At 39.2% G+C, this 16,180-nt stretch overlaps 2 protein-coding genes across 3 annotated transcripts in view; one reads left to right on the top strand and one right to left on the bottom strand.

Annotated features, from left to right (window-relative positions):
• Window positions 1–2,748, top strand: part of klg (klingon) — a 62,762-nt gene extending 60,014 nt beyond the window's left edge. Inside the window, exons 7-11 of the mRNA XM_018113703.3 lie at window positions 405–502; window positions 598–719; window positions 1,137–1,317; window positions 1,391–1,564; window positions 1,711–2,748. Coding sequence (XP_017969192.1) covers window positions 405–502; window positions 598–719; window positions 1,137–1,317; window positions 1,391–1,564; window positions 1,711–1,929 — 794 coding nt within the window. The 3' untranslated portion in view covers window positions 1,930–2,748. The remainder of the gene's footprint in view (window positions 1–404; window positions 503–597; window positions 720–1,136; window positions 1,318–1,390; window positions 1,565–1,710) is intronic.
• Window positions 1–16,180, bottom strand: part of LOC108651688 (short-chain dehydrogenase/reductase family 16C member 6) — a 184,647-nt gene that overhangs the window by 74,671 nt on the left and 93,796 nt on the right. The gene's annotated exons all lie outside the window — the stretch shown is intronic.

Below are 16,180 nucleotides of genomic sequence, written 5' to 3' on the forward strand. Positions count from 1 at the left end.
TTGATATATTCATTAAAATTTCAAGTTAATTTAATATAAATATTCATATATTTAATTTCCTTTTAAGCAGAATCAAATAAAATTATTAATTAAAAATTTAATATTTATACCACCACTTTTTTGCTGCTTTTATAAATACTTTCTAATGTGAATATATTTTGCTTCTAATTTCTTTTGTTTATGCAAATTTGTGCATATTTTTAATAAGCAGTGAAAATATTTAGTGCGAGCAAATGCAATGAAATATTCATGCATTTTTTAATGAATGGCAAAGTGCTCGCATTTCAGTCCCCAATTGAAAGCAAAACAATAATATTTGCTATTCTCTTTTATAAAAGTATAATCAATGAAAGTAAACATATTCTAAATTAATTAAAAATGATTCACTCGAAATCTGTTTGCAGACCCACCCGATATACAGGTGGAGAAGTCGTGGATACACTCCGGCGAAGGATTCGAGGCGAAGCTCGTTTGCATTGTTTACGCGGATCCAGTGGCCACGGTGCGTTGAGCCCTCGATAATGTCTAGGAGTTCTACTGCCCATCATAGGCATCAATCATAATTACCGTGCTTGTTTACCTGGCTTATCGTTACAGGTGTCCTGGTATCAGAACTCATTTCCCATACAGACAACCGATCGACGCATTATGAGTACAAGAGCCAATCGACACACGCTGACCATAAGGCACATCCAGCAGGAGGACTTTGGCAACTACAGGTGAGAGTTAGGGAACGAGAGAACTTGAAGGACAGCTCACACAGACACAAACACACACACACACACACAGACACACACATCAGCCAACTGCCATTCCCGGGTGTCTCTTGGCCATTTGTTGAAACAAACAAGTTTGTGGCCCATCAATGTCAGTCTGCCTGAAACTTTGGCCACGTTGACAAAACATTTCACATATAGCCGAGAAAGTTTCTGCTTTTGCCAATAGTCCACTTAGGGCAGAGTTTAGTTGACTCCACAGCGCCCATCCGTCGTCAAGTATCTCTGCTGGCTGACAGCTCAGGCCAGCTCTGGAGCTTCGTCACGAGACTCCTCCTGAGCGAGCACAGTTATTAATAGAGAATTAATAGAGAGTCGCAGCAATTTCTTAACTCAACTCTCCTCATCTCATCCGAACAGCTGTGTTGCTGACAATTCATTGGGACGCTCACGCAAATACATGGAGCTGTCGGGACGGCCGGGTCCGGCCGAGTTCTATTCGCCCAAGTGGGGCCGCTCGTCGGACAGCTACAATCTGACATGGAAAATAGACAGCTATCCGCCTCTGGAGGAGGTGCGCCTGCTCTATCGACGTGTGCTGGTAAGTGAAAATGGACGATTATCAAGTTTGCTTTGGGCTAACTTCACTCTGGCTTCCCGCTCTTGACTCGCAGATGAACGACACGTTCCAGCAGCCGGGCAGATGGCATGACTTTATACTAACACCCGAGCATCGTCCAGCCTCCGAGCCACTAACCCACATCATGTCGTACACCATCAAGCATTTGCACCCAGGCGCCTACTACGAAGCGATTGTTCAGGCCAAGAACCGATATGGCTGGAACGAGGTAGGTCGGACTATCATATGACAAATTTAGATCGTATATGCATATAGAGAAGATAGATGTAGCTCTATTCTGTTCTATCTCTCCTACTACATATCCATTAATATCTATTTTTTCTTTCCTTTCCTCTTTACTTTCACCCATCTTAGGTCAGCGATATATTCCAATTCATTGTCGCCAGCAATAGCATGGATATTGCGCCCGAGGATGCGGAAGTGGTGGCTAGCTCAAAGTCGAGAAGCAACAGTGGGGCCCTGAGCAGTCTACAAAATGCTCTGACCCACTGCGTGCTGCAGCTTGGCGCTCTGTTGCTCGTCTTCGGCCTGCGGAACAGCCAGTTCGATAGACTGCGACTGGGCTTGGGGTAAGCATGGACATTCCACTGACTCTGCATTGGCTAAGGCTTGCTTACATATATTAAAGTTAAATTGTATTTACTTGCTAACTACTACGATCGCGTAGTATATATTAGGCTAACACTACACAGTCCAACAGAATGTTTAGTGAACAAGAATCCGACTTCACCTGGCATTCCTCTTTCATGAATAAGATAGGCCCACTCGATTTTAAAATGTTCTTCTACACTGATTTAAAGGGTTAGGAAGTGCTGATTCTCAATCGGGTTTTGAGAAAAATGAAGAGAACCAACTGGGTTTTGAGATATCTTTTTGAGATATTACCCTGTTTGAAAAATCTAAAAAGCTTATATATTTTTTAATTTATCTAAAACTGCCGCCTATCCAACTCTTATAAGAAAACAATTTCAAATTTTCAAAACTTTATTTTTATAGAATCCAGAACACACTTTTCATAACAGAATCTGAAGTTACTTTTGAACTAGTATATCCACACATTGGACCTCTTAAGCCTTCAAACATGTTCGATTCTTGTTGTCTAAAGTTTTGTTGGCCTGTGTAAGACGCTTTGCAGTCGCTAAAATAGTTTCTCAGCTTAGGTAAAGCACTTTTAATTACATTTTGTCAATGAATAAATAATTATTTTTGGTCGGTTTTTTTTTGTTTCGCATGGAAAACAAACCAAAGAGTATGAGTTTTTGTGAAAATATATGTAAAAATTATGCAAAACAAAAAGAAGAAGAAACACAAAACAACATACAATGTAAATAATTTATCAAGCATTTTGTCAGCGATTTAATTAGCAAAACAAAGAAAAAAAAAAAAGGAAAACGCAAACGCAAACCAAAACCAACGAGAAATATAAAATCGGAAACATAAAATGCGAAATGCAATATACGAATATAGAATACATATATATATATATACGTATGTGTATGTGTGTGTTTATACGTGTAAGAGCAGTAAATCCATAGCTGGATAATCCAGTCGAAGTAGGTCATGTAAATATGCATTAGATATTTGAATGTGAATTACATTTTATGTATTTCATTAAAGCAAACAGAATTAAAAACCAGAAAACAGAAAAACTACACTGCGTAAATAATAAATATGTAAATTAAGCCAGCATTTTATAGTGATATTATTTAGTTTACGAAATAAAATCATGAATACCAAATTGAAACACCATTGTAAAACGTTAGCCGTAAGATATTTTTTTAAATAACAAAATACATTTCTTTTTATATATTGTTCTTCTCTTTGGTTTTCATTTATTTCGCTCAACTTAGTTTTAAGCGCACCCAATGATCACTAATTTATTAATAGCGTCGAGTTTTTCAATGGACATTTTCTAGTGTTTAAGGAACCATGTTGTACCACCAAAATATCAAGATTACCATAAAATAAATCCAAAACTATGAAATAATACAAAATGATGCATTTTACAAAATTACAATTACTGTGTGTAGAGTAAAGCCATTAAGGGCGCTGTATTTGTGCAGCTTTATCACCTAGCCATATACGATATTCGTCTTACGATATTCGTTTTACGATATTCGTCATACGATATTCGTTATTCGACATTCGTCATACAATATTCGTCACACAATATTTGTTATACGATATTCGATACACGATATTCGTTTGTACTTGTATATTATCCATTCGTCATAAAGCCACTAAAGCAAATAGGCCAAGCTAACATGTAAGCACATCCGATTGCGATCTCTGTGTAGTTGTACTTGAAGTGAAGGCAGTACGTAATAGAGCACATCATCTCAATAAGTTCCGGGGCAGTCGAAACTTCCAACACAGCTTTTTAACAGATATACGATTTATGATAAACCTGAACTTAAAATCATATATAACTGCTTCAATTTCGTTTACAATAAACCAACATGATATAGGAAACTTTCTCAATGCTTTTATAGACATTGATCACTTATTATTAATTTTTTCAATAGAACTCTAAACCATTTAAAAATCCACTCAGATTAAGTCACATTTCGAGATGGCTTTGTGGCGCCATCTAGGAGTCCAGCCCTGGGCTAGTTGATAGATAGATATGTGTGTTCAAAATCCAACTTGAAATCATGGCTAGGCATACATATATATATATATATTAGCTTTAAGGCATTCGAGGATCGATCGCTCGACAACTTTCAGAAAAGTAATATAATATTAACACTAGACTGTACTTACTGCATATATGAATAAATAATTAACCACGAAGTAAAACGCAAACGAAAAGTGCATCAAATCGAGTTTTCTCAGTGCGAAACGAAACCAGAAAACGTATCTATAAAATTCACTAATTATTAACTAGAACTATGCTAAATTAATTGTGCATAAGAAGCATTATAAGAGAGAATCTTTAAATTATTCAAATACAAAATAAAGCATTAGATGTAAAATAAATACAAATTTCACAAATTGTTTTATTTTTTTACCACGTGGAAAGGGCAGCGTATGGGAGCGTTCTATAAATATAAGGTGTTCCCTTTCAAGACCAACAATTTCATACTTACGATATTCGCTACGAATTATTTTTAACTGTTTTTTTATAAAGCGATTTACGATATGTCTCTGACGAAAGATGAAAGTCTTCAGTTGATACTTGTACGATATTCAATCTCTATTATTCAACATACGTTATTCGCTCCAGCTTGCATATTACTCTGTCGTTTTACATATATTAAACCATTATATTTCTCATAGTATTCAGTTGATACGATACGACATTAAATCTTTGTTATGCTACATACGATATTCGCTCTAGTTTGCACATCACTCACTCTTTTTACAGATATTAAATCAAGCTATCACGTAAGTACAATCAATGACGACTTTTATATAGTACTACCTCAATATGCGTGTACATAAAGTTAGGTTATATATCGTAAAATAAAATACTTAGTACTCACTCTGCCTGACTTAATCCTCTACCCTCTCACACTCGACGAGCTCAAAACAGTTCGAATGCTCAATTCATATTTACGGTCATACCATCCATATATTGTCACTTAAAGCCCATTAACAAGTCTCATTGAAGTTTTCTGATAATTGAGAATGATATTTTAAGTATTGGCTTTTAGCTACTATGCTACCAAATATGTATGTACATATATATATATATGTATGTATATGCTGCCTCGAGCAGTTGCTAAGCCTCTCCACACAGTGGACAACGCATACGTGCTGGGCTTAAATTATAAAAACTTTAGCATTTTGCTAAAGTTTATGCATGAAATTTTATAGAGCGCAAAACTACTTGAGCTTCGTTTTTAGAGAAATGCATTAAGAGCGCAAAAGGCGAAGCTAAAAGGATGGCAAAACGAAGGCGAAGGTGGACTGAAGCAACCAGGAAATTTCACTCCCTCTCTCTCACTCTTTTCCTGTGTGTGTTGCTTGACGTTGCCTATTTGCATATTTAAGCACTAGCATGCTACTGCCCCTGCCTATGTAGGTATGTAGGTACGTATGGGCGTGGGCGTGGCACACTTGACACAAGTTTTGTGCACATTTCAAACTTTAGTGACCATTATGCATGCAAGTCTCAATATATTTCACATGAATTTTAATGCAATTTTTGCGTATGCAGCTGCCGAGCCCAGCCGCAGCCCCGGGCTAAAATGTCGTTGACCGACCCAAAGCAGCTCGAGCTGGCAACGCTTTATGTTGGCCAGAGCAAGTGCTTCTTCAGCTGCTTTCTTGCTTATCACAATGCATAATTGGGGCGCCACAAGCGATAATTTGCAGTCAGTGCGAAAGTTTTTTAGCGCATATTAATTAGCTCGTTTATCATTTGAACACTTTTCTGACAGCCAGCCAGCGCGCTGAATTTCAAAGCAATGTAAAATTAATTAAGTCACGCCACAAGCAAAACTCTCTCAGGACATTCACATTCACATTCACACTCGCATTCATATTCAGATTCTGATTCTGATTCTGATTCACATTAATGGCAAGTGCATCAAGAAGCAGACTTTCCACGCTCAATTGTTAAGTACCCTTGGACTCGACTCTACTCGGAAATGAAATCATAATTAATATTGGTAAAATTGGCAAGGCACGGCGAGGCGGGGCAGGGCGGGGCGGGGTGGGGCGGGCCAAGGGCAACAGCGTCAGAGTCAGAGCCAGCGACGTTATAAAAGTGGCAACAATTTCAAATGGTTTCAGCATTGCATTGTTTCTTTGGCTCTGACAGATGGACTGATGGCTGCACCGACTGCCGGCGAGGCGACAAGGCGAGCTGCGATTCAAACTTTTATAATTAAAAATTTTGCATCTTGGTTATTTCGTTCAGTGCCTGAATGCTTATTACGTTCAGTGAGTGAACCACGACGACCAGATACCCGGCAGCCAGCTTAGAGCTATTTGCTTCATTACGTGCTTCACACACACACACATACACTCACTTCATACAAGTAACTACAAGTTTCAGGCCAGAGGCTCTTCCTCTTACAACTTGAGGCATGTAAAGTTGAATATATTCATAAACTGTGTATTCATATCAAATTTGGTATTTCTACCTATAATAGTGCCCAGCAACCATATCTCAGTATTGATATTTATCGATTACAAAGAAAGTCGATAACATATCGGAATAAAAGAAAATCCAACAGCTGCACGCGATAATCAAGAATATATTTATCGAATTACGAGTCGCTAGCGTACATAGTTTTCGAGATCGACGCTTGAATATGACACGAATTTAGTTATATTAACAGCCACGTTCCGTTTCGTCTCCATTTGAACCACACTAATATACCCCATTTGCATAATTTCCAGCGCATTTACCAAATAAAAAAGTAGATGGGGCCGAATCATAAGGCTACATGGAAGCAAAACTTTTTTAAACGAAACTGCGAATTAAATTAATTTTCGACTGATTTAAGCAGATGGAAAAGTTTCTGCTATCAAATGTAGTGCATGAACAAGTAAGATGGCAATGAAAGAGAAAACGAGCAAATGCGAGAATGTTAAAATGCGAGAATGAGAGGAGCGCGTTGGCTAAATATCGAAGCTGGAACGTGACACATAGAGGAGCCGCAAACAAAGTTAACTAGCCCGATGTCTACGCCTAGCCATAATTCAGCAAAAATTTACAAGTTGCGTTGGCCCGGCCAGCTCTAAACTAAGGGCAACAGCAAAAGGGCAATGCTTTGGCCAAATAAATTTACATAATTTTACAGTCAAAAGCAAAAGCCGTAAAGGAAGAGTAGCAGCAGCAGCAGCAGCAGCAGCAGCAAAAGACGCCCTGATATTTATGGGCGCAGCTTAATGACGGTTTAAAATGTTGTACGTCGAAGCGAAGGCAAAGATACTCGAGGAAAAAACCACATAAACACACACACCCATCCACACCCAGCCACGCCCGCCCACTCAGACAAGCGTTATGGTAAAACAAATCTACATAATTTAGAAGCTGCCTGCCAATGAAGAAGTCAGGCACAAATCAAAAGGCCGCCTACTCAACCCCCCCTCCCCCAGCGCCCCTAGCTCCGGCAAATTGTTTGCGGATGCTAAGAAAAATTTGTACATCAATCGATTTTGTTTGATTTTTCTTTTTGCTCCTCTTTTTTCTTGTTCTTGGCTTCTTCTCTAGACAGGCTTTCAGGGCTGTAACACGTTAGCCGCTTGAGATTTTTGCATAATTCATTGCTTTGGTGTTTGGCGGCATTCTCAGCGCCTTTCTCATCTCTCGCCTGATTGCCAAGGAGTGGCACATTCAGCCATCGCCGTTGCCGTTGCCGTTGCCATTGCCAAATTGAATAATAAACAATTTAGACACACTCTCACTTATAAGCTACGATATTCGATTTCAACATGAAAACTTACTTTAATGTATTAATAAATCAACGTGGTACTGACTACGAGGTGAGCAGGCAGGAGTTTTTGGGGTAATTATTTGAGTTATTGATAAATCATAGCTAATGCTATGCCATTTAGTTATAAATTATCTAGCTATAGGCAAAGATCTAAAAGTAAATTGAAAGTCTAAAGGGAATCAAGCTGAATTTTGTAGACTTTGGCATAAAGTTCATCGACCTCAACTGAAAGATTTTAAGCTCTTTTGCAGCTTCAGTCAACATTCAGCTATGAGGCTCAGCTTACCCATCAATACTGAAGCAACTGCAATAAAATCCCACCTCCATCCAATAGCTGAGTTGGACATTAACAGAGAGTCAACAATCTGAGCCAAACCATCTAAAGTTGTAACCCTATTTCAATAAGCTGCTAATAATATATCCAATGGCAAAGATATACCTGCAAAATAAGACCTCAGACAATCTTCTATCTCAGAGCATTATTGTCTCATTGCTTCTTTTTGTTGTACTCCTCTTATTGGGTCACTCAATATGGAAACCTGACAGCAATTTCCTCCGCACTCACTCAGCTGTCTGTGCTGCTACGAATTATGCTCAAGTCAGTTTTTTAAAATGCGAACCAAATAAAAAACAGACAAACAAACTTTCTGTAGGTAAATATATAGAGATGACAAAGAAACAACAACAGCAACAACAGCCACAGCAGCGCGCGGCAAAAGTTCACGCAAAACAAAAGTTTATCTCTTACTTTTGTTCGGGCCAAAACAATGGCGTCGCGCGAGCTGGGGCTTCGGTCTGCTTGGTATACCCCATTTCGTTGCATAAAATTCAGCGCAGGATCAGGCGACGGAAAACGTTGCGGCTTTTGCCCATTTCAAATAAAACAATGAAGCTTATGTTGAACAGCCCAGGTGCTGAGCGCGCGTTAAGCGTTTTCTTTTCATTAACATAAATGCCTCAAAGTTGGCCCAGTTGCGAAAAGGGTTTGGCGGTGCGCGAGTTAAATAAAAACAAGCGGGAAACAACCTGAAAAATTCTGTCAAAGATGCTTTCAAGGAAAATGGCTAATCCTTTTTAGCCTCAACTTCAATGCACAGATGTTTTTTCTAGTCTTCTCCTTTTCTTTTTTTTTTGCCCCTTTGGCCACAGCCCTTCACCTTTCATTATGTCATAAAATATATGCGAGTATGTCCGGTTTGAATTGTATGCTTTTGTGGCTTGTATACCCTGCACAGGTGCTCGAAGTGGGTATATTGTTGTTGTGCAAATGCATGTGGTAGACAGCAGATGATGTGGCTCAGCATTTATACAGGTTTTATCTATGCGGAGAGATTTGAGTACCACTATCTTTCTATTGATCTCGTAAACTATATTAGCTAGAGACTTGATATTTTATATATACATTCTTATATACCATATCCGGTATTCTATGAATATGTTTTTCCGATAGCTCAAAAAGTTTGCTTAGTATCGATAAATATCGATATTATTAATTAACAAATTTTTGCATACTTTAGATGTCTTTTGAGCTTAAGACGCCTAATTTGGTATATAGAACATAGTTATGAATCCTTTACATAGAGGTAAAGATTGAATAAACCATCTCCTTTTCAATAGTAGAACTTTGATGTTTGGCATTTATAGAAAAATGTCTATCGTTAAATTGCTCTAAAAATGTGGTTCAGAGCGTGCAACTAGATGAAAAGTTGGAAGAGACCATTTGAGATTGACAAAACTATCTCCTTCTCAATATATTTGGCATATAAAGAAATTTTGCATATAAAGACTAAAGTCTATCATTGACATGCCCTGGAAATAATGTTCAGATTGTGTAACTAGATGGAACCATTTATCATATTAGAGACAAAATCATTCGCTTATGACTAATTAGGTGATTTTCCTATTCGAGAGGAGGGTATCTCGTGGTCGTTCCCGACCAGCTCTCGTCCAATCTTTTAGCTGTTTATGTTTTATGTGACTTTAGCCATGATACTCGCTCTACAGAAGTCACGCTCGCTTCCGCGGCTTCGCCTGCGTGCTGCACATTTGGCCGGGCATTGCATGCCACTTGGTTTATCCTGCAGCCGGTTGACCAATGGTCGCTTATCAGGCGAGAACATGTTTCTACGGAATTTCATTAGACTTTGCTACCCACCGCGGCCCAGCTATTGCTTAATGTCCGGCTTGTTGGCGGTTTCTAGTTTGTTTTCATTTTTTTGCCACTGGTTTTACTATGCTATTATTTGTCGTTGCGCCCCAGGCAAGTGGCTAATGGCGTTACTTCGTTAGTCAAGCGATAAGATTTGGTCAGAGTCGAGCTGGCTCTGTGCTTAGATGGAGTTTGTGTCAACCGGGCTAGAGCCCGAGCCACTAGTTGAATGCGATTCCACATATCTAATCAGAAAGTCAAATTGCAAGCTCTGCTGCCTTTGATGCTGCACTGGCGGCAGCCACTTCAGCTATCTTGTTTGGCTGCATGTTCTGGCCATAAATTATGGCATTGCTGCTCATGGCTGCTTGTCACGAGAGAATCTAATTCAAATTGAAGTTCAGCCAAGCGCCGTACACAATCCAATCGCATTACCGCAGTCAGTGGCATTCTTTGACTCGATGCCGCGCCACCGCGCCCCCCCGAGCGACGCACGCAACTGTCACAGCACGAAGGGCGACGGCGACTCGGCCACGAGCCAATTTTATAGGCAATGGAATACATCATTCACGTTTAAATCAACATTTCCCCTGCCCCTGCCCCTGCCAGCCGCCCACTCGGCGGCAGAGGCGACGTTTATCCTAATTGGGCACCAGCCAGGTGACTCCAGCCAACTGATTTACATGACTTGCTTAGCCAGCAACAAAAGGCGAGCAAATGAAAGAAAATGTTAGGAAATTCGAATTAGATGCTTCACATTTGCTAAAACATATTCGTGTAGTTAGCATTTTTGAGGGCGCACGCGAACATCTGGAAATTAATTTGCCTACCCCCACGCACACAATGGAGATTAATCAAATTAGCATATTATACAGAAAAAGAATACATTACCCGGCCTTATGGCGATCATTTGTTAAGCGCGCTCAGCCAAGCCTGAAGCGCCCGCATAATATGTGAATATTCCAAATTATTTCGCTAGCTTTCAGCCATGATTGAATAGTTGTGCCAAAAGAAAGGAAACTCCGCCGCATGGCTAGAAGAATTTCTCGTTCTCTCTCTCGCTCTCTCTTCTCCGTTCTTCTTAATAGCTGCCTATAATTTATGTGGAAAATAACGAAATATAATAAAAATCTTGTCTCGCTGTCATTCTCCAGGCTGCAAGCTACGGGCAATAAAAATTATTTATGCCAGGCCAAATTGTTCACTATCTGATTTATTTGGATGTTGCCTCAGAGGTCAGCACTGGGCTCTAAACCAGCCATACATTGAATCGAGCATTTATGCTATGCTCGCATTTATACAAGTTTCTAAATTATGCATACATCCCCTTCTCTTGGTTGTTTACGTATATCAATGAAAATTACGTATACGCAGCGTATGCTCAAGTTCATTCCTGTAGACGACACTACAGCGGGAGTGCTTGAATTGAAAGTTCTCTCTCTTCTCTTCAAAATAGCTTATTAAGCAGCAACGTGGCAGTCGGGCATATCTGACTGCATAATACCTGTTCTGGTCATGTATTTCATGTTGAAACATTCTTAGCTTCAAGCATCAGCAGGACTGTTTATGCTCAATGATCTTCTTATATGATTTTCAGATTTCTCTGTAAGTCTGTCATTCTCTTTCCACCTGTGACTCTCTGCAACATTTAAGGCATTTCTGTCTGGCAGGTAAGACATCACAAATAACAAATGTTCGACATCTAACGAGCTCACGAGAATATGAATTCCCAGAACATTTCAAAATACATCAGACTTGTTAGAGTTGTCAGAGTTGGCATATTCAACTGCATCAGGCAAGACTTCCCATGAATCTCTATTCTACGTCTGGCTTCCCAGCAATCCATCTCTATCTCTTCTCTTCCATATCTATTACACATACTAATTCATATATTTGCACAACCAATACACCCATTTAATGGGTGCCATGAATGAGTATTATAGCCCTTGTGTGGAATATTTACAAACGTGTGTAAGCCAGACGTCTAGCCCAATGGCTTCAATCAAATGTTGACCCTTACTATGAACTGATTTCATTTGATTCGGATTTGGATTCGGATTTTGATTTTGATTTTGATTAATAAAAAAGACAAAAGTCTGCTCCAGTGTTGTCTGAAGCAAACACCCCAGCGAAAGGTGACAACAGGGCAAACAAACACATGCACATGACACGCATATTTAATATGTCGTTCGGCTCTTATGGCTCGCTGTCTGCCTCAACTTCATGGTTGGCTGTATATGGTCGGATATGCTCTGTGAAATGCGCCATGAGGGGTATATCAGTTGCGAATAAGTATTGCATATGAGTTTGTGCGATGGCAGCTGGATGTAGCTAATGATCATGAATGCTTTGACATGAGCTGAGTGGACTTAAGATTTAATATCAATTCCTATACCTCAGTTCTCTCAGATTTAATACCTATTTCTATATCTCAGGTCTCTCAGCTGTTAGCAAGTATCACGCAGTCGGTCACGCCCCACAGCCTCGCCTCGATTGGGGTTGAGTCGTCGATGTCACGTGCTTAAAGCTTATTAGGGCTCTTCCTTTGATTCCCCATGATGAAGTTCGATATGCGAATGTGTGAATATGTGAGATGGCGTTAATGGCTAAAGTCTTTAAGCCTCGCACTGAGCCGCGGCCACTCGTGCACTCACAATATTAATAAATTTACAGTTATTGGTGCTCCATTGACAATTTACGGCTTCATTTGAGTTGACTTTGGCGAGCAGAAAGCTAATTATTACGCCAATAACTTCATTGCGGCCGGATAAAATATATATCTCTTTAGGTAGAGAGAAGAAGTCCTAAAATGTTTACACACCATTTAAATCAAAACTTGTGCTCGGCCTGAGAGCGTCTTTCCCAAGCTGTTGGCCAACTTGAAATCGTTTCGTTTTAATGACCCACAGCCAGCCCCCCAGCCACAGCCAGAGCCACGGCCAGAGCCAGTCCAGGCTGCGCGCAAACTTTTTAATTACAAACTTCAATTACAATTAATGAGCAGCAGAAGAAACAAAACAAAGGCGTCCACAGTCCACGGTCCGCAATCCGCAGTCCCAGCACCGACATCAAGGGTTCTGCCGCGAATAAATATGTAATTCACACAAAACTTGACTTCGATCTTTGTTTTTTTTCCTGCTTGGCCCAGAGAGGAAGATACAAAAAACAAGCCAGCTGGCAATTAATCGGAAGTGAAGTAAGCCAGAAAACAACTTTCTTATGCAGCCATTGGCGTGACAGCCAAGTCTCATAGATGATTAAATCATACTAATTATAGTTGAGCTGGTGTTTCTTAACTTGGGACAATATCGAAAGCAATCGAAATGGGTAGAAATAGCAAACTAGAAAGAATACCATAGCGAATAGTTGAAAGGTATGCGAGTTATCGAAGATAATTTAGAATTCTATACATAGGTCATATTTCTTGATAATAAATCAAACTGATATTAGTTCTATCAGCAAAAGACTTTTCTATAGACCTTAGCTGCTCTACCTGAGTTCTATGACTGCAGATTTTGTAAAGAGAGAGCAAGAGAGAGTGAAGAGATTGAGATAGTTATTGAGTTATTGAATAAAAAGTTATCCCGAAAATCTCGGGAGTCTTTCACAACAAACTTAAAATCTGAACAGAAATGTATCCACAATGGACTAACTTTCTATTTTACATATAGCTACTTCTGATATAATATTTACACTAAGATCTGAGTCAAGCTATGCTATTCCTATTCATGTCAACCTTTCAGCTATCAGTAAAAGTACATTGTACTTAGCTAACCACGCCATACAAGTCTCACAGTCCCCAGTCCAAGACACGTTCCCCAGTTCGAGTAATAGAGAGAGAAATACTATGTATACAGACATATTTCGCCCACCCTTCGCCAATCGTTGATATTCAATATGACTGCAAGGCTTTTCACTTCTCCGAGCATATGCAATTTCATTTGCAAATCACTTTGCCAGCCGCAATACAAATCAATTTGATCAAACACCAGGCAATAAATTGTCAAAGGCCCATCAGGCGATACCCACTATTAGACATATACAGATACACAGATGTATGTATGTATGTGCGTGTGTGTGCTCCAAATTTAAAGCAACTATCTGGTGGAGATTGCAAACAGGCCAAAGCAGAGCAGAGCAGAGTGGAGCAGAGTGGAGCAGACAAATGGCAGCCACTGTCGCCCGATCAAACAAATCGTTGTGTGTGACAAGAACTTTGCGTGTCAGAGTCACATTTGACTTTTGTCGTGTTTCGTGTTTCGTGCCAGCTACATTTTTGGCCTTTTCATACGTTTTATGAAATATTTCTATTTGTTTTAGCAATGCATGCGCATCTGTGTCCACACACACACACACACACACACCTGTCTGCGTTAGTGTGTTTGTGCGACAGCCATAATAAATGCGAAATTTAAAGTCGAGCAAAAAGTTGCAATGTCTTTGTCAAGCAATGACAGAGAGAGAGCAGGAGAGAGAGAGAGAGAGAGAGAAAAGGAGAGAGAAAGAGAACAACCTTGTCTTACTCCAAGAGAAACAAAAGACATCGAACAGATTCAGACTGAGACTTTCAGCTGCTTTCTGATTATAAAGTGTGTGAAAATCGAGTTTTAATTCCCACATATTTACAAATGGCTAATAAAATAAAAAATTACACGGTATTGAAATGCACAAGTGGCTTGGCGATTCGCACGCAAATTGGCAGCACGCAGCGTCACACTGGCCAACAAAATATTGAGACTAAAATAGAGATGAATATATTTGTATTGTATATGAATATAGCAATAGATGAATATATGTAATATATAGTTATATGTGTGAGTGTATAATGATAAATGAAACCAAATGAAACATTAGGCAATGGAATAGTCCTCACTTCTCAAGATTCTTCGAAGAACTCTATGTTCAGGCGTGGAGTCATCATTAATACCCTTTGGCATATTTATATTTTAGTAACTGTTTAGATTATAGTTAACACTTGGGGGCTATAAGAAGATCATATATGAATATCATATTATGTGACTTTTACTGTTAATTAAAGTTGATGACTTTATATATATATAAATAACTTTAAATTCATAAGATATTGAAGCTTGATTGCGTATACGCACTGTGGATTCATTCATATCAATGGATCAATCCTTGTTTCATATGTAGTAACCTATTGTACTTTGAGCTTGAGTAAACTAAAGTTAACCAACATTCAGACAGTGATTAACATAAAGTATAAAATATATAGCCAGTGAAGCAGCAACGAACCACCCTAGAAGATCCTTAAGCCATTTTGAAAATACCTTGACTTCAAATTATGATTTTTGCAATCGAAATTGTGTAAAGACGGGGCGAGGCCTAGAAGCTGTCTTGGGCATCAGCAGAAACTCAACACATGAGGAAGATTCATTGTAAGGATAGTCATGTAAAATATTATAAATGTGTCTTTAAGATAAAATTAAATTAAATATAGAATCTCAAGTATATTTTTATGGCAATCTCTTTAGTTAGTTCCTCTTCTCTAGTATGTTCCATCTCCTCATCAGCTACAGCTCCTACTAAACCAACCTATGCCTACATAATTTCATCAAAGAATCATGTCAGACAGCCGAAGACTTTCTGTTGATCTAGTAACAAATATCTTTTTCAACTTAATAAATGAACTTGCAACACTCAGTTATTGTCTGCCTTTCAGTTCATTCATAATTGAGAGTTTTAGAAATCGACTGACAGCTGTTTAGTTAACTCAACAAAAGACTTGCTGCAACGTCAAATTGTAGCCAACATAGAGATTCAATCTCTGCTCAATAGTTCCATTCGCTGTTCACATTCAGATTCACATTCACAACTGCAACTGCAGCACATCCAAAAAATCATATTCAAATATATTCAGTCATATTCAATGAGATTCTGTTACATTGCAACTGCAGCACAGCCGACTTCATATTCAGATATATGCAGCCGAATATTCCCTGACATTTTGTTGGCCTGTGTAATTGGCAGTGCTGCTGCTGCTGCTTTTGCTTCTGCTGCTGCTCCTAGACATTGTAGCTGGCTGCATGTTTGGTAAATTGTTTTTCACTGCCAATAGGCGAGCGACATTTACAACAATGGCCTTAAACAAATACTCGAACAACAGTCGGGCAGCAGCCATTGTTGTCAGTGTGTGTGTGTGTGTGAGTGAACTGGCAAATGGACCGCTGTGACGTATACGTAATATTTCATTTCATTTGCACAACACAGCTGGATACACTCATATGTGCGCTGGATACCGAAACAGAAGTGCGTGTGTTTA

Source organism: Drosophila navojoa, chromosome 2, assembly GCF_054131105.1.
Source record: "Drosophila navojoa isolate 15081-1374.11 chromosome 2, UAZ_NAV_1.0, whole genome shotgun sequence".
NCBI lineage: Eukaryota > Metazoa > Arthropoda > Insecta > Diptera > Drosophilidae > Drosophila > Drosophila navojoa.